This window comes from Uloborus diversus, chromosome 4 (assembly GCF_026930045.1).
Source record: "Uloborus diversus isolate 005 chromosome 4, Udiv.v.3.1, whole genome shotgun sequence".
In the NCBI taxonomy this organism is placed as follows: domain Eukaryota; kingdom Metazoa; phylum Arthropoda; class Arachnida; order Araneae; family Uloboridae; genus Uloborus; species Uloborus diversus.
Window position 1 is genome coordinate 16780134 of NC_072734.1, and position 20328 is coordinate 16800461.

The 20328-nt window shown below is 32.7% G+C and overlaps 1 protein-coding gene across 2 annotated transcripts in view; it reads left to right on the plus strand.

The window, feature by feature from the left end:
• Nucleotides 1-540: 540 nt before the first annotated feature.
• The window catches only part of LOC129220195 (nucleoporin p58/p45-like), a 63551-nt gene continuing 43763 nt past the window's right edge, over nt 541-20328 (plus strand). For both annotated transcript variants that reach the window (XM_054854557.1, XM_054854558.1), the window contains exons 1-5: nt 541-715; nt 3858-3910; nt 6130-6360; nt 15967-16095; nt 17903-17924. In XM_054854557.1, the coding sequence (XP_054710532.1) occupies nt 642-715; nt 3858-3910; nt 6130-6360; nt 15967-16095; nt 17903-17924 (509 nt within the window). In that variant the 5' untranslated portion in view covers nt 541-641. The remainder of the gene's footprint in view (nt 716-3857; nt 3911-6129; nt 6361-15966; nt 16096-17902; nt 17925-20328) is intronic.

The following is a 20328-nucleotide window of genomic DNA, read 5'->3' on the forward strand; positions in this document are numbered from 1 at the left end:
CAAAAAGAATAATTTCAAAAGTTATTTTTATGTTTGTACCAAGAACTTGATATGTTTGTTCTGAAGTTTCAAAATTTCTATAAACTCGTCTGACAGAAGCTAAATGTTGATTTTCAAATACCTATAGCTTTACAGAATACACACTAGACAACTTCAACTTATGACATTGAATTTTCCTCAAATGAAATTCGCCATAATAAACTCGGAAATCGCAGAAACTTCACATAATTTTTCTATGTTTTGAAAGCCAACCACAATCGAAGACATTCTAGCACTTTCGGGATAGAACATATGAAGAAATTCTCTTGTGAATGCTAGTTTATATTTTCGCCACAAAAAACAGAAGCGCTGGCGAACAAGGACGATAAATTTGAAAGGACGGCAAAATTGGACAAGTTAAAAATACGAGTTTGACCAAAAAAGAACTGTCTTTTGATGGCTTAAAAAATGCACTAATCATGTTTAATTAAAACAATGAACTAAATTTTTGATATTTAAATGAAAGTTTTTAAAGAATAGTTGGCATCCATTAACTTCAATAGCGGCTGCCGAGCGGCCGTGTCCGTTTTCAAATTTTTTTTTTCAAAAACATGTGATATTCTGTTGTGTCATTTCAACATTGTGTACATAAAATAGTAATCATGAGTGCATTTGGTTTTGGTGACCAACAAACCACTCAAGCACCTTTTGGAGGATTTTCTTTTGGTCCTAGCAGGTATCGTACGCTTCATAAGTTGTGCTGGAAAAGATTGAAATATGCATACACTCCTCTCTCTCTCAAAAGAGAAAAAAAATCCCTCTTCAAAAAGTGTCTTATTGATTTTTAAACGCCTCATTCCTTTTTACGTTTTCAATCACCGTATAATTTTCTGTTAATATGTCAATGCATGCTTCCATTTAAATTCATTTACATGTTGCATACTGATATGACTCTCAAGGTTTTCTGTCACATTTTAAGCACTTTTCGTCGGATCTTCATTTTATCAATTTTAAACGAAATACTTTAGAGTGAAGCAACATCTCATGCTCTAATTAATATTTTTCTCGAAGGATCCATATCTATAAAGTCACTGTGGGACAGGCAAAGGGAGCCCTCAAGGGCGATGTAATAAATGTATTCTCCCTATGTTTTTATTAGTTGACTGCTGAATCTGGGAAAGGGGTAGGGGGGCGCACCTTCTGAAGACGGAGTCTAATTCCCAATATATACGTTTTTTCAAATGAAACTATATATAAAACATGAAGGAAGACTGGTAAAAACAGCAGTTTCACGATTTGAGGCTCGAAAAATTGACGCTCTTGCTCTGATTGTTAGAGAACATCTTATTTGTTTTACCTAGTGATGTGGATCGGGTAAATACCCTGTGGGTAAGGTGAATCCTATATGTTTGCGTAATTACTCTAGGCCTGGGTAAATACTCAAACTGGGTATTTTGGTAGGAAGAACAAGAGGTTAATCAATGAAATTTTTTCAAATCTAAATATGAAGTAAAATGTTTAAAATTGATACATACATCTGTACAAATTTTCCTACTATTATTTATTAAAAGATTTGATGAAATTATAAAAAATAAGTTGTGAATTGAAGAATCCGAATTGAAGAATCCCCACTTGCAGTCTAAAAGAGATGTTAATGCTCCAATTCCCCTTGTAGATTTCAATGATATAAAGCAAGAGTCTGAAACAATGTACTTGGTGGTTTAACCTTTGAAATGAAGAACAAAAGCATTTGAAATTAGACAGTGTTATGCTGAAGCCATTATAGAATTGTTCATCATAAGATTGTGGAAAGAGCATGAGTTTACTATCATGGGAGAGAAGTTTGAGGAACAAGTTTGTGCAAAAAAAAAAAAAATGCGAACTGTTGAAAATGCGAACTTTTTTACAGATTGCCGAATTTTACCCCCTTTTTCTTTTGCAAAAAAAAAAAAAAAACTTTCAACTCAAAGGCTGTTTAATATTTTGTGAATGGCTGAGGTTTTTTTTTCTCTTTTTCATAAAATGATAATAATAATAAATGAATTGTTATATTAAAATAAAACTTTACTTTGTGTTAAATAGCTGCTGCAAAACATATTCACATGTTGAGATAATCATTGTAATAATTGTACCTAAACAATAAATGTTGATAAAAATTACAGAAAAGTACAAAAATTAATTAAAAAATTTCATGTAAAAGTTTTTACACAAAGAAGAGATTAGTATGTTGTTTTCTTTTTCTTCAATAATTAAGAAATTTTTTTAACATGGGACAAGTAATACTGGTCAAAATTTTTTACCGACTGATGTCGCACCACCAATTGAGAATCGTTAGTCCAGAGGGTCCTATGGGCGTCTTACCTGCAGATTCTGAACAAAATGTAAAAAAATTCAAAGTTTGTCAGGGATTCCATCTATGTCTTTTACACCTTTGTAAGAATTTAATATTCAAAGATACAAAAACCAAATTAGCATTCTTTAAGAATTTTGTCCGTAAAAACTTTTTTGCATATCTGAATGCTTCCTCAATATTAAATGTATTAATATTTTTAAAATAAGGTATTATTTCTTTGATATAACAAGATTTTACTATAAATTTCACAATTATTCTAATAATTTTCACACCACTGTATACTCCCCAATTTGACAATTGTCGAGGGACTGAAAAAAAATCCCTTGAACGAAAAGATAAATCAAGGATGTCATTAAATTTAGGAGCATGGTCATTCAAATCCAGGCCAGTGAAATGTATAATTAGATTGAGGAAATCGTTAACTAGAAGTAGAACTGTAGTCTGATGTGTTTTCCCACATTCTCTAGAAAACTTTTATCGGTTTTTCCCGGCAAGATTCATCTCAATATGAGGCAGGGTACGAGGTTTTTAAAATTTTTAATTCAATTGTTTGCTTGTTATACAAATCTGCTTGTAAATTTGTTCATAAGAAAACTTACAGTATTTTAAGCTTTGTTCATGAATAACTTCCAAAATAAATGAACAGGGGTCTGGCCAGAGGATATTTGGGTCCGTTAACGGACCCTTCACAAAAATCCGATCAACCAAAACGGACCTTTCACAAAATCCCGATCAAACAAAACGGACCTTTCACAAAATCCCGATCAAACAAAACGGACCCTTCACAAAATTCTGATAAACAAGATCGGATCTGTCACAAATTGTTTATTGAAAGAGCAAATCTGAAAGCAAAATAACGCATATTTACAAAATCGCATATTTACAAAATCGGCTAATTTTGAAAAAAAGAAAAAATCGGCACTCTTGCGATGCTCCTATACTCCTGCAAGCGATAAATAATTGCTACTGCCAAATAAATATAATGGTTGTTTGTTTTATCACAGCTAATTAGCAGCGGTGTTTTTGTAAACTTTTCTGAAAAGGCATTGGTAAGCACTTTTCTCCCCGCTCATGATTTAATAAACAATAATAATATATATCTGCGAAATGAACTTAGAACTGCAAAGGGACCCCCCCCCCCCCCCCCCGCCAAATATCAGAAAAAAAAAAAATCCAGAATGATTTTCTTGTCATAGAAGAAGAAAACACTCAACTTTAAGTTTAATTGATGCAGTTTGTGCCATCTCTAAATTCTAAAATTTCGTTTTAACAAAAAAAAAAAAAAAATTGCGAAATTCTTTGATTTTTCACAAAATTAATTCATTTTTCACAAAATTATTTGATTTTTCACAAAAAACGGACCCTGTGAAAAATCCTGGACAGACCCCTGATGAAACCAGGAAATTATTTTGGATTTGTTCTTCATCCATGGTTAAATTAATGATTTAATTTCTTAAAAACTCATTGTCATTTGAAATATATGAAATGGAATCTATAGGCTTTTAAATGTTTATTCTTTCCCTAGCACCTCCGCACCTAGTTTTACCGCGCAACCTGCTTTTGGCACATCCACATTTGGTGAGTTTTTCATTAACCATTAAAAAAAAATATTGTAAGCATGAAATTTATTTAAGGTAAAACTGCCAATAGTTGATACTAATGAAAGAAAAATAATTAACAAAATAAGCACATATACCAGAGGATAAGCAAGGGAAATTAAATGTCATTATACAGTTGTGTAATTTTTGTAAAATTTCAGTTTTCTTTTAAGTGTGTAGGCTTTGAGTTATCGCAAGTTGAATATGTTTGTAAGAGGGAATAAAATAACAAGTATAGTGAGTGCTTTTAATATTTATGAAATTTTTTTACCAGTTACTGTTCTGGTGCTTTATTCCAAATCCAGTACATACAGTAAATTTTTGATTATCTGCTGTCATTTTAGTTTCAAAATATATTTTTTCCCCCCAGATGGTTGAATGATCGTGGATAAATGCATCCATTTTAAATTTACAAGTAAAGTCCATTAGTAGGTAAGATAAAAATGTATAGTATCTGCACACATAGCTCACAACTATCTGCAGGAATGAAAATCAACGTGCAGTGGGTAGATAAAATTTTTACTAAAAAAATACATTTTGCTTTCAATCATTTATTCGTGAAAGCAATAATGAATATTTTTGATTAATTTATCTTCAAATTTTGAAGATAATCAGTGTTTAACATGGATATTATTAACAATTTTCAGCCAATGCACTTATCTACAGCAAATGTATCTGAACAGCATCAAAATGTATTTGTGCAGGCGTGAATCTATACAGTCGAACCTGTTTATCTCAAACCTGCCTATCTCGAAAACCTCTCTGTGTTGAAGTTTTTCATTTTCCCTTCACATAAAGTATTAATTGAATGTTTTCCCCCATGTTTGTCTCGAATGAAATTTTCTGAAAACCTGCATAACTTGAATTTCGACTAAAGTGTCTCTCTTGAATTCCATCCCCAACGATCTTTATTGACTGGAATTAGGAGACAGAAAGCATTTTTCTTAATATTAGCAGTCACATAATTCTCCAGAATTAAAACTTTATGTACAAAAAGCAAGTTTTCCAGCAATTATATCCATTCTGAAACTGAGAGGAAGGGGACATTGTTGATTAGTAAAATTGCTTCCAAAGTTTTACTTTCGAGTCATTGCTCCAATTACTTATTTTTAGAACTTTTTTCAAAACCTCTGTATCTCGAAACCTCCATATCTGGAATTTTTCTTCTCTCCCGTAAAATTTGAGATAGACAGGTTCGACTGTATAATCTAGTTATGGTAAAGTCTATTTTGTAAATTCATCTATGGTTCATCCCCCTCCTCAGGTTCCTTCCAGGATACCAGTTTTTCTCAAAAATATTCCCCTCCCTTCCCCTATATGTTTCTGGTGTAACCTAGCTCAACTTCTTTCAGTTAATCAGTTAACACGATTTGCTCGAATGTATGTGTGTAATCCGTTTTCTTCTGTGAGGCGACCAGAGCAGAATAGGATCAGGTTGAAAACTGTTTAATGGTTGTTATGTTATAATAATTTTAAATCTGAATCAGTCCAGATTTTTTTTAAAAGTAGAAAATTATTTATAGTGGACACCGGTAATTGAATTAATGGGTTTATTGAATCAACCATTTTAATGAATCAAATCATCAAAAACGGAACAAAATCGAACTTTATTGAGTTAGCTGCTTTATTGAATTAGCCGCTTTATGGAATGAAAACTGTTTAAAACAAACATGATTCGTATAAATGGCTGCCACTATAATGAAATGCAATTAATGTTGTTTATCTGAAACTATCTTCTTTGTTTTTTTACTGGGCTAAACTAACTACAATGACCATAAAATAATCATCATTGTAGTTTAAAATGAGTGGTAAGACTGGAAATGGAAAAGGTTTTTGGTTCCGTGCCCCCTTTTTAATTTTTGTAATGTATCGAAATCATCCCTATTGTTTTAATTCATTTCCTTTTGAAATTGAAATTGTGATTTTCCTCCTATGCACACAATTTAATTGAAATTATCATTGCTAAGGCATAAGCATAACTGTAAAAGTGTAATAATTTTTCATTTTATCTACCACACTGCACCCTCAATTTTAACTATATTTTTGAAAATAATCCAAAATTGCCAATTAGCCTTAGAATTTTCCAAAACACTTCACAAAATCTCTTTGATGAGGCCTACTAATTGATGTTACATTAATTAATTTTATATTTCTTTCTGAATACTTTGACCTTTGTTATTCATCTTTTAATTTCTTCAGGATCTTCAGCCCCAGCATCTGGCATAGCTCAGACGGCACCTTCATTCTCAACAACGGGATTCCCAGCTTCCAGTGTCACCGGTTTTCCTGCTTCTAGTGGCACAGGTTTTCCTGCTTCTAGTGGCACTGGCTTTCCTGCTTCTAGTGGCACCGGCTTTCCCATTTCTAGTGGCACGGGTTTTCCGACTCTGGGCCAAACTGCAGCATCTACATCTAGTGGCTTTACATTTGGTAAAATTTAGAATATTAACCAAGAACTAAAAAGGCATTATTTTATTTAGTAAAGAATCAAAATTTCTGGAACATTTTATGTTATCAAGCATCTTTATTAAAGAGGGAGGATCTCAGCTATATATTTTAAATCAGACTCTTCATTTAGGGGAGGCAAGAGAGGATACTTGTTCTCCCATTGACTTAAAAAAATTAATGTGTTTTCATGTGTGTGGGAATGTTTGTGTCATTTTTCCATGAAATATACATTGAGTATTACTCCAGGCATCGCAGCGTTCCTATATTCCTATATTTTCTTATATTTCTGAAAAAGGTTCCTATTTTCCTATAATTCCTATATTTTCCTATATTTTCAGTTTCCGCTTCCTTTTTTTTTTTTTACTTTTCCCCCGACTTTTTGCTACTGCATTTCCGCGAGCGACGCGCAGACGCCATTTTATCTAAGCAGGGCTCCCAAATGGTCCGCTTTTCCCGCCAAAGTTCGTTTTTTATGGTAAAGTCCGCTTTAGACCGCTTTTTAACATTTCAGTCTGATTAGTCCGCTTTTACGTAGTTTTTACTTAAATATCACATTTTAAAAGTTTTTCCATTTCGTTAAAAGTTACTGTACACCCAAACACGCCGCCGCAGCGCGTGTTAAACCAAGTTCGTACGCCCATTAAAAAAACCTTGAAAGGTTATTGGGAAAAAAAGGTCTTTTTTTTTTTTTTCAAGTGCTTGAAAACCTTGAAAATGTATGAAAAGTTTCTTTATTACTTGAATTCTTTCAAAAATCATTGGATTGTGTTTCAATAGTGCAATTTTCTGAACATATATATATTCGGTTTGATTTATCGCGAAAAATTGCTTTCGTGTTTAAGGTTTCAATCCCTTTGCATCTTGTTAATATTTTGATGTTTTTACAATCCAAAGTGATTTTGACATGACCTTAGCTTAGCTTATTTTTCGTTTAATTTCAATAATTAACGAAGGAATTATTTTGGAAACTATGGCAACATTGAACTTACTCGGATTTCGCGGAAAAATGCTTCTCGCGTTCGAAATTTCAATCCTTTTGCATCTTGTAAATATTTTGATGTGTTCCACAATTGGAAGTTATTTTAACATATGCTACCTTAGTTTAGTTTATTTTTCGTTTAATTTTGGTAATTAAAGAAGGGAAAAATTTGTAAACCATGACAACATTAAACTTATTTGTACTTCGCGGAAAAATGCTTCTCGCGTTTGAAATTTCAATCCTTTTGCATCTTGTGAACATTTTGATGTTTTTGACAATTGGAAGTTATTTTGACATATGCTACGTTAGTTTAGCGTATTTTTCGTTTAATTTCAATAATTAACGAAGGAATTATTTTAGAAACCACGGTAACATTGAGCTTATTCGGACTTCGCGGAAAATTGCTTCTCGCGTTTGAAATTTCAATCCTTTTGCATCTTGTAAACATTTTGATGTATTTGACAATTGGAAGTTATTTTGACATATGCTGCTATAGATTAGCTTATTTTTCATTTAATTTCAATAATTAACGAAGGAAATATTTTTAACCCATGGCAACATTGAACTTACTCGGATTTCGCGGAAAAATGCTTCTCGCGTTTGAAATTTCAATCTTTTTGCATCTTGTAAATATTTTGATGTGTTTCACAATTGGAAGTTATTTTGACATATGCTACGTTAGTTTAGCGAATTTTTCGTTTAATTTCAATAATTGACGAAGGAATTACTTCGGAAACCATGGTAACATTGAGCTTATTCGGACTTCGCAGAAAATTGCTTCTCGCGTTTGAAATTTCAATCCTTTTGCATCTTGTAAACATTTTGATGTATTTGACAATTGGAAGTTATTTTGACATATGCTGCTATAGATTAGCTTATTTTCCATTTAATTTCAATAATTAACGAAGGAAATATTTTTAACCCATGGCAACATTGAACTTACTCGGATTTCGCGGAAAAATGCTTCTCGCGTTTGAAATTTCAATCCATTTGCATCTTGTAAATATTTTGATGTGTTCCACAATTGGAAGTTATTTTAACATATGCTACCTTAGTTTAGTTTATTTTTCGTTTAATTTTGGTGATTAAAGAAGGAAAAAATTTGGAAACCATGACAACATTGAGGTTATTCGGACTTCACGGAAAATTGCATCTCGCGTTTGAAATTTCAATCCTTTTGCATCTTATAAATATTTTGATGTGTTCCACAATTGGAAGTTATTTTGACATATGCTACTTTATATTAGCTTATTTTTCATTTAATTTCAATAATTAACGAAGGAATTATTTTGGAAACCACGGTAACATTGAACTTACTCGGACTTCGTGGAAAATTGCTTTTTGTGTTTGAAATTTCAATCTTTTTGAATCATGTAAATGTTGAAATATTTTTCCCAATCGAATGTTATTTTCACATATGCCACCTTAGATTAGCATGTTTTATGTTTAATTTAGTAGAAAATAAATGTTTTATGGGAAACATGCCAACATTGAACTTGGTTCGTGAAAATATGCTTCTGTGAGCTTTCAATAGTTTTGCATCTTATAAATATTTTTATATTTATGACAATTAGAAGTTATTTTGACATGATACGTTTTAATTTTTATTTAAATAACTAAAAAATTAATAATTTTTGTGTTTAATTCAAGTTTATTTAGTTTTTCAAACTTAATTTTGATTATTCTTTGCTTATTTTCGTTTATTACTGTTTTTTTGTGTGTGGGGGGGGGATATTAAATTTAAATAATTTAGTACATAGCATTTTAAAGTAGCATTTGTATATGAAACAAAGTTGAAGTATGTAATTTCATCAAGTTGAATTTGTGTACATCATTTCATTGTCATGATGCCTGCTGTTGTTCTCATGTGCCAGCTAGGCTGGCAATTTGGGGTGCGCTGCTTCATTTTTCCAACCGCACTGTCATTTGGTGTGAAGTCCGACTTCCACAGTACACACGTCATAAGGACCAGTTTATAGGGTAGGCAATTATTCACAGCATAACATTAGATTCACACAAAGAAAGGACAAAAGAAAGTACGTCCATGCCCGAGCCAGGATTCGAACCCGGACCTTCCTGTCACAGTCTGACCACTAGACAAGGCAGGCGGCATGATGCCTGCTAAGGGGGGATTTGTTCCCCCCCCCCCCCCCATAAAGGTTCAAAGCACTCATGGCCCTGCAATCATGGAGTAATTTTTTAATGTAAGCTTTATGATTCTTGAAAATATACTTTGAATATGAAAATTGCAAAACTAAGCCTCATGTGATCTACTTCCCTTTGTGATTGAGCATTTCAGACATTTTTAGGAAAACTTTGAATACAGTAGATCTGTTTGGTGTGTGATAGATTCATATCGGTTTTGAAGGGTATAATGCTATTAAGAAGCATTACAAGACAGAAAAACACAAAAATAATTTTAAACTAAGGAAAGATGAAGCACGGCTTCATCTATCCTTCTGTGGGACTACCAGCACCCCCCCCCCTCCCATCCAAATGTTTGTGTAAATAATAATATTATTCAATGGATAAAAAGAACAGTTGTGCAGAAGATAAAGGAATTGTATCATTAAAAATCTCAGTATTATGGTTAATTAACAAATTATCTTCATGGATTTAGCAGCAGGCAGCTAATTTGCCTTTTGGTGCTTCCTTGAAATTAAATGAATGGTCCTCCCAAGGTCATCTTTTTAATCCTAACTGGTCCTCTTTAGTCCTCTTTTTAATTGAAAATGGTCTCCTTCCTTTTCTAAAGCTAAAACCGTGTTTCTTCCTGAGTGGAGCAGCGTTTGACTTTAGCTCGTCTCTGCAGCTCAATTCTGAGCCCATGAAGCTCCTGCGCAAGTCCTCAAAACTTCACTTTCGAACTCGGCGTCGATGAACTTGGGCGATCATGATGGGCGCATGGGCTGTGTAGGTTTTGATGATGTCATTCTAGGAAGGGCTCTCCGGCCACTTACCGTTTCAGGTCTCCACACGCACGATTTTTTTTCTTTTTTTGGAACTTTGCGTTTGGCTACGGTTGCAATTATTGTTACTTGCGGGATAGCTCATCTCAACTTCGATTGTTTTGGTTTTAATTGTGTGGAATGTAGGTGCTGCAGTTCGCGTATCAACTAAACGTTCATTTTAATAATAATGCCTCCGAAGAGGCCGCACAGCCAAGTTTTCAAAAAAGAATATGCAAAGCTGTTCTCGATTTTAAAAGAATTGAGGAAGTCGGAAAGACATGCACACTTTGGGGTCGTTCCAGACACAAATTGGGTCCGCTTTGCGGCCCCTTCACAAATTTACGCATCGTAAAAGCGGCCCCATTCACAAAATTCCACATTCAAAAGCAGCTCATTCACAAAATAAATATACAAACAACATAATAGGGTAAATCTGGAGCTATCATTTTTTTCCAACCGGAAAGCTACCGGACCAGCAGCTACGTGTGAACCATAGTCGATATATTTGGTCATTCACGGGATGGAATCAGACAAGATGCTTAAGTGCTTAAAATTCTAAGAACAAAGCAGAATTGTATTTTTAGACTTATTTATGCGTATGTATTGCACTTATGTCAGGTAGTGTTATTACATGTTTGTAATCAAATAGTAGTGCAGTCGAACCTGTTTATCTCGAACCTGCCTATCTCAAAAACCTCTCTGGGTCGAAGTTTTTCATTTTCCCTGCACATAAAGTATTAATTCAATGTTTTCCCCCATGTTTGTCTTGAATGAAATTTTCTGAAAACCTGCATAACTCGAATTTCGACTTAAGTGTCTTTCTTGAATTCCATCCCCAACAATCTTTATTGACTGGAATTTGGAGACAGAAAGCACTTTTCTTAATATTAGCAGTCACATAATCCTCCAGAATTAAAACTTTATGTACAAAAAGCAAGTTTTCCAGCAATTAAATCCATTCTGGAACTGAGAGGAAGGGGACATTGTTGATTAGTAAAATTGCTCCCAAAGTTTTACTTTCGAGTCATTGCTCCAATTACTTATTTTTAGAACTTTTTTCAAAACTTCTGTATCTCGAAGCCTCCATATCTCGAATTTTTCTTATGTGCCGTAAAATTCGAGATAGACAGGTTCGACTGTATTGCATTTTGAAAAAAAAATGTCCTACTGGCCTGCCTTGTTATAAGAATTCCTGTATGTCCTCTTTTTATTTTCAAAATGTTCCTATATTATTTCGAAAAAATCCTATATTGTTTGCAAAAAATTCCTATATTTTCCATCAAATTCCTATATTTTTTTCAGAAAATTCCTATATTTTCTATCCAATTCCTATATTTTTTTCAGAAAATTCCTATATTTTCCTATATTTTTGTTGTCAAATGTCACTTCTATCCCTGATTACTCTTTAACCTTTGCAAAAATGGCCGTCCTGTAATTAGGTTAATCCCAAATTAATAATCATGGAAATAATTTGAGGTTTTGTGCAATTAGAAACTGCACGAAATTCATGTTGCAAATTAGTTAAATGTGAGAGATTTCCTCTGTATCCCCCCCCCAGAAGTGACTGCTTTTAAAGCTCAAAGCAATTGATTTTTTAGTTTCCTTTTATTTACTTTTTATTTTTTCATACTATACAAAATGTTAAATATAGGCAGATATTTCTGGTATTGTGTTGCAGCTAACATTACCAAAGTTAATATTTTTATGTGAGATACTGAACATAAAAAAAATATTGAAACAAATAGGGTTATCTTAATATATAAAAATCTTCTGTGCGTACGTTTGTTACCATAAGGCTTTTAAACGCTGGACCGATTTTGATCAAATTTTTTGTATATAATTAAGTTGTGGCAAGCATGGTTTTGAAGTGAGATGGATCGAATCGGAAACGTTTTTGTTAATGAATTAATTAATTTAAACATTGGATTGTTATATCTCCTAAATGATTAATATTTATTTTAACCTATTTTTGAGCGAGAACTGAAATAAATATTTAACCCGTTGCCAAAGTACAATAAGAAAGCCAGCTCTTCTTTTTGTAACGGAATTTCCTACTGTGATATATTTCAATTGAGAATAGATAAAACAAAGAGAGAAAGAGTGAAGCCTTTTTTCATTTCTCTCCCTCTCTTGAAAGCAACGATTTTATGTCCCGAGATATATTTTAAAGTAAAGTACTGGAAGGTTCACGCAAAACGTGTGTTCTGCCATCGTAGTTAAACCATGTGACCGGATCGGTGCTTTAGATTTTCCTAACCAAATGATCAAAAAGTGCCGTACCTAGCAACATTTGTTTATCGGCTCAAATCGTTGCGACGGCATCGCTCAAATTCATCTTGAGTTTTGGCACCAATGTATAGAATACTTGAAGGATTGTCAAACTAATCAGTACATTATTAAAGGAAAAAATGATGGAATTTAAAGAAGAAACAAAATTTATTTTCGTCCAGATAAATTACAACAGGGTAGTTATGTACACAAAAGATTAGTGCAGTGGAAGATCTTTCTCTTTGATGGAAAGAACAAATTAGGCAATATATCAAGTTTTAAAAGTTTTCATTTAAAAGATCGGAGTTGGCTTCGCTCACTGATGGGCTGGATTACAGTAACATGGAGGCTTGGCGACTTTGGCTATAAACAATAGAGATGCGTGATCATTTGTTTACATTTTAAAGCTACTGTTGATGTAATTTATTGTATTTTTTGTTTATTTTGGCAAAATATTTAAAATTGCAAAGAATTGTTTTTCTTTTTTAAAGAGTTTTTAGTCATTTTACTTGAAGGATGTTTATTTTACATCGGAGAGGGGGGGGATGAGTGATTTTCACTTATTCAGAGAACTGTTTTTACCTTTATCATTTTTCTGAACGATATCCTTTTGATTGTTTTATCCTTTTCCACATGGGGGATGTTGCAGCGGGATTTCCCATTCGTTCTAGATGGGTAGTTAGTTTTTTACACTTAATATCTAAGGACGCTTTTTATCCTTTGAGTATGGCAAAAGGAACAAACCATCAAGTACGGAAGAGAAAATAGTTAATAAAATAACTGCTCAGTGGGCATTAGATTAACAAGTTATAATAAATATACGCATTCTGACACCAAGTAGCTTAAAACATTTTCTTTCTACTTATTTTTTTCAACAAAACGGTTCAAACACTGTATAGTTTATTGAATTTTTTTTGTTTTTTAATTTACAAATTTTGAACCGAACAACATCTGTTGGGTCCTCTAGTTCCATATAAAATCGATCAAAAAAGTAAGATTTTCAAGCTGACCCCTTCCAATTTTTCTAAAATTTTATACAGAGATAGTGTTTGGTAATAAAAGTAAAAACGCAAATTTTTAGATTTTTAATACAAATATTCTTTGATTAGGGGTCATTACGAAAAATCGAATTTTGGTAGATGAAGGATCTTTTGAACACAAACTTTTGTTTTAATTGCACTACATGCAAAAATTGAGGCCATTTTAAAGCTCTTAAAACATGCTTTAAGATGATATATTACATGATACAAAAATGCAATCTTAAATTTTGAAGGTCATTCAAAATTACCTTTGACCTTGAATATTTCTGAAAGTAATTATTTTAAAAATCTGAAAAAAAAACAAACATTAAAAACACTATTGTGTTCTTTATTTGTGCCAAGTTTCATGTTGGGACAATTAGGGGATCAACTATAATTTAATGTTTCATGCAACAGATGTGGATGATAAATTGAAAAATAATGATATAGCAGCGTTTAGCAGACTATAAAGTAGAAATATATAACAATTTCAAAGTTCCACTGCTGTTTTTTAAATATCGTCTGCAGATTCACTTACAGATGCTAATTTCCCTGCCTGCGATGGGATGGTGTCAGGTTCGAATCACGGCTCGGGCATAGATGTACTTTCTCTTTTCTGTCCTTGTCCTTCCTTTGTGTGATTGTGTTGTTGAGGTGTGAATTTTTGCCTACCCTATTAACAGGTCCTTATGGCATGTGTGTATTGTAGAATCGGACATCACAACACATTACGGTACAGTTGGAAAAGTGAAGCTGCGCACCCTAAATTGCCAGCCTTACTGGCAAAGGCAACAAGGTTCTCATCCCGATGAGTTGAATCAACTTTTTAGTTGATTCAACTCTTTGGGACATTGCCAAGCGTTCGCTCTACACACAAGTAAATTTGTTGAAAACTCGGTTCATTTTTAGCAGCGTTGTGGGGTATTTTTAGAAGAAAAATTAAATCTATGTTGCCTCATGTGAAGACAATGGAATACTCCAGTCAACGAGTTAACAAACAGCTGTTTTGATAAGTTGATTCAACTAACTGCCTCGTGTTTATAAAGTCCTAATAGAATGCTACGAGTAATTAAGTGCTTTGGAACTTTTTTTTACCTGAACATGTGATTGCATTGCAGTTTTAGTCTGTTGTACGCAAAGGCGACCCAAACTTTTGATTTTTAGGAGGTCAGAAATTCTTAATTTGCTGAATAGAACTTAAAATTTTGCCGAATGATCATAATTTTGCCAAAAAAAAGAACTCCAAATTTTTGCCGAATGATGATATGTATGCTGAATCATCAGACAAAATTTGTTGAATAAGGACATTTTTGGGAGCTCATACTGGCCTCCCGTAAGCTTCCAGAGCTTCCACCTGGGAGCAAATGGTGGTAATAATTTTGTGTACATGAAGATTTGAGACCAGTTTTTACTCAAGTGCAGAAACTGGAAGAAGGCATAAAATTTCTGAAGCAGAAAGCAACCTAGCAAAGCATTGTCAAGAAGAAGTACTAGATAACTGTTAAGTCAATTTTGACTGCATGGATAACTTGTATAATTATTTTATGTTATCTACTCATTGTGCATCACATTGAATGAATTTTTCATTTTTCTAATGCAGCATTATCAGCATGAATATGACACATTTGGGCACACATTTTTGATAAATTGATGGCAATTGATTTTTGGCCACTCGGAGTAATATTAAAGTTTAAATGATGAATGATCCCAGTGTTGTCCCAACATAAAACTTGGCACAAATAAAGAAAATGACAGTTTATAAAAAATATATATATTTTTCAGATTTTAAAAATTATAACTCTTGGAAATACTCAAGGTAAAAGATCAATTCAAATGACCTTCAAAATGAAAAAATTGTATTTTTGTATCATGTAATTTATTATTTTAAAGCTCTTAATGTAAACTTTCAAAATATATAAAGTTCAAGTTTCTAACTTTGTTCCAGAGTTATGGTGAGACAAGTATGATCCGGTGGGGCAAAACATTAAAATTTCAACCCCTTATATCTAAAAAATTACAGCAGCTAGAGGGTCAAAATTTGGGTTTTTTTATACCACTTAGTAAATGGGTATGAACCTGCGAAATATTGTTATAATCTGTGAGCACTCACTTTTTAGGTGTGTGAGTTGACATGGAATGACCCAAAGCATTGGAAATATAAGTTTAATAAATTTCTGAATACATAATTTTGTGCTGGAACTTTCCAAATTTGCAATTTTACCCGAATGGAAAAAACCCCTTGGGGAGGGGGGGAGAAGACACAAAATTTCCGTGTTTTTTTTTTAACCTTTCCCGTTTCTATGTCTACTTCATGTTTTTTTATTATTTCATATTCAAATTCCTCTGTATAATTGAATGACTTTCTGTGTAGGTGGTTTTGGAACTACTGCCCCTGCAAGTTCTGTTGCTTTGGGCACTGGAACATCCTTGCTACCTGCTGCCACTACTGCATCGGTGGGTTTAGGTGGTGTGGATGTGCAGTCATCTACTGCTACAGATGGTGAGGCATCTTTCATTTTATGATTTAAGCATAGGAAGCTTTTTTTTTTTTTTTTGTAAGGAAAAATTTGGGAGCTTAATAGCGTAAGTTTGTCTACAGCTAAACGAGCATGCTTTCCAATGTACCGACATGGATTTTTTAGCAGCGAGAATCCTGTAAGTTTATCTTTAAAAAAGAAGAATGAAATAATTTAATGACAAATATAGCAAGGAATTATTTATTGGGCCAATTAATTACATATGTTTGAATTTGATTAGGTGTTGTATGTTATTGTTGTGTCTTTTCTTTTTATCCATTCTTAGTTTACCAATGGCATTTGATAGGCTTTTGGCAAAGGTTAAATCTTGTTTAAACCATATATAAAAGTAAGTCTTCCCCTTCCCCTTTCTCCTTAATGATTTTGAGGGATAGTCTAATATGCACAAAACATTTTTTTTATCCATAAGATCTTAGATAGGACACCTTATTCCCATGTTTAGTGTTTGGCTGAGCAACCTATGTTCATATCTGCATTCAAGTAAAAGTAACTAAGTCCAAAACCAAAGTTTTGTGATGTTGTCAACTTAAACTTTTAAATTGATATGAAAAATAGCAAAATAATTTTACGTACAATTAACTCTTGCAGCAAATTTGTTCAAGTACCTTTTGAATTGTATAATGGCTTACACAATGAAATATTTTATTGTAAAATCTTAATTCATTGTTGTGAGATTCATATATTTTTTTATAAACTAAATGATTAAAATGTCAACAATATGCTTGAATTTTTAAATGCTTTTCTAATTTAACAACCTTTCAGTTCTCGGACAATTTCCAAGCTCAGTTCTTTATGCTTATTTTATCCCATTACTCTATACAAACCAAAAAATGTAAACAATGAAGTTTTGTTAGTTAATCACAGAACACAAAATGTAATTTGATGTAAAATGAACATATTAAGCACAAGTGATGCACTGAACATTCATTTAGGGGAATTAGAAGTTGACAATTGCCATTTAACTTTGAGAAAAGTAATGTATCTATGTACGGATAAATTTGAAATGATGGACTCAGTGCATAGCATTTGTGTAGCCATAAGATGCAATGGCAGAAATTTTGTTCAAAAAAAAAAATAAATAAATAAATAAATAAATAGATAAAATTAAAAAAAAAAAAAAGAAAATTAATTTGAATTCTGAAATTTTGAATTCAAATTATGTTTTTCGCAATCACGAACTGAGACAGGACCCTACTCATTGGAGTTATTGTTTCTAGAAACGGCTCCTGTCCCCCCCCCCCAAGTCTGCCTCTCCTCCTGGGCGGTTACTTGTGCATAGTTGTGTGTGTGCATAGACCTGTGTGTATGCACGTAGGCATGTGTGAGTGTATGTGTGTGAACGTGCGTGTGTGTAGGACATGGACGCCTCCGACCAGGAGAAGCGGATAGCTCAAAACCGGAGCAGCCGCGCCGCGCCGCGCCGCCAGCAGAGGACGGTGGGTGGTGGTGCTGCAGATTCTTCTGGTCGAAGTTGAAAAAGGCACGGACACCAAAAACGGTCAAATGAGAACAATAAGCAATCGTGATTGCTCAAAAAAGCAACTACCATATTAAAAGACCAGTAATTGTTTTCAATCTTTCCATAGTAAAAATTTCCTATTCCATAGTGACTCTGTAAAAATTATATTGACTTTAATTTTGTAAAAATCTTATTTTTATATGTTTGGAAAAGTTTTGTATAATTAAGTGCATTGACAAAAGATTTTAATAGTCTCTTTTTTTTTTTTTAATTTTATCATTGTCCTTCATTAATGTATTTATTCTTTTCAGGTGCTAATTTATCCAGTAAAAAGTAAGTATTTTTCTTATATCTTTAAAAACTAATAATTTTTCCTTAAAAATACCTCCATTGATAATGAAAACAGCTTTGACATATTATCCGTGTAGATTCCATTTTTATCTTCGTTATTATAAAATACAAGCTAATAGTTTTGTGTGTAAGGATTGTACCACACTCAACAATTATGCAGGGCTTTATTAAGACTTTAAGTTCTGTAAATAAAAAGAATGGTAATTTGTAGATTCAGTGACTAATTAATTCAAATTTAAATTACGTATTGGGGGGGGGGGGAGCATTTTGCAATGGGGGGGGGGGGGAACTGAAAAGTTTTAGTAAATGAGCTATGTTTAGTGATATTTTTGTAGAAATAGTGATTTTTGTGTGAACAACGATTAGTTTGAACTTTTGCAATCACATCTGCTTTTTTAATAAATGTTCGGTTCATTCTGATTAGTTTTGAATGAACTTTTTGCTACCATAGGTGATTGAATTGCACTTTTTCTTGAAACTCGATTCCGTTCCTTTCAACAGACTGAAACTTCTAGCGCTCAACACATTTTTAAAAAAAATGAGATTCAAATTTAAAAGTTTTAATCTGGTTAATCTTGGAAAATCATAATTATTGTAATATTTTCCATAGAAAATAATATCTCTTTTAAATCTTTTGCAATAACTATTAACTTTTCTCCTCACACACCCCACCTCTTAGCAATTAGCCTTAGGTTTAAATAACTATTAACTGATGAAAAAATCATTTTTTTTGAATAGTTAAATTATTAGAATATTAATCACTTATTTCTTATTAAAATTAATGTTTTGAATGCTTACAAACTGCTCTTAGTTCAGTGATGGCAAACCTTTTTGGCTAACATGTCAAAATTTTTTAAAACTTGAATCTGTTGCTGTGTCACGTGCAGATATATTCAAGCGGGGGAAAAAACATTTCAAATATTTATTTCAATCAAAAAGCCATTTAACAAAAAAGAGAGCATTTGTATAAAAATAAAATTAATATGCATAGGAGAACAATGGTAATCAAATGTTAACAAAAAGAAGAAATTAGTAACATTATCTGGCATTTAATTTCGTCAGCTAGTTTTTCGATTGCAGGTTCTTACTTGGTGCACTTCAAAGCCAATCAATATCCATTAACTTCATTTTTCCGCACCCGATTCCTTTCATTTGTTTGTTGCTTACCTCTGAGAACACATAAGTTTGTCAATGAATAAATTGTTAACAAAGCTATCACTAGATTCCTATGTCCCTGTAAGTCTTAGGTGATCTGTTTCAAGCCCTCAAAATACCTTTGTGAGGTTACACTTCTTTTCATTATTCAAGTCCAGATTTAGACACACGGCAGTATGTCAGCCAAGTTCGGAAATCAGGCGACGCATCTGCCAGTATGTATCTTGCACGAACCATTTCAAGCTACTTTTGACCCTCATTTCTCAAAAACTATTAAATCTATGTGCTTGAAATTTTGTATGTCTAGTAGAGCTGCATAGCAGATCTATAATCCTAAATTTCATGAATGTACCTCTTATAGTTATAGAATTATTAAGATATGAAAAGTTTCATTTTTTACACTGACTGACTCACTCACTCATTAAAATGTTTACGAACTTCCAAGTGTCTCACATACTTGAAATTTGGCATAAAGATAGATTTTCATAAATACGTAAAAGTAAAAATCTAAAAAGTAAAAAAACTACTTTAAAATAGCAAAAACTACGCTATTTTTTATGAGCATCACGGCGTAATCACTTCACTGCGCGATTGCAAAATATTTCGCCAAATAAATCAAAACAAATGGGCTCGTCAAACGTTACCAAAAAAAGGTTATTGAAGTTTTAAATTAACAATTTAATTTCTAAGCAAAATAGGGCTTCTGCTAAAATGAAAAATGATCCATCAAATAATTAAAATTGCAAATTTAGAGCTCAGCATTTAAAATCAAAAATAACCAGCTTTAAAATTTATAAAAGCTATAGATCTCAATTAAATGCGAAATTTACAGGAGGAGCAAAAATGGCAGTAATAATTTCAACAATTGAGAAATATTTTCGCCAATTCTGCATATTTTACGATCTACGTTATGATACCTCCCCCCCCCCCCCCCCGAACAATAAAGAAATTCCGAACAGATTTTGAGAATTATGAGTCTTAGCAATTTTTCTAATTATCGACAAATTTAAGGACGCCAAAGACCAAGAGCTAATATACTTTGGCCTTGCTGATAAATGGGAAAAACAGAAGATTATTGCCACAAATTGGTACATTAACATATCTAAATTGTCTTAAACATATGCAAACTTGTTTGAGTGTAGTTTTGAAAAAATGTACTCACTTAGTAGTCCTATAGTTGTAATAGTGACTCAAGTATATGGCGTTTTAAAATGCTTTACCAAGGCACATT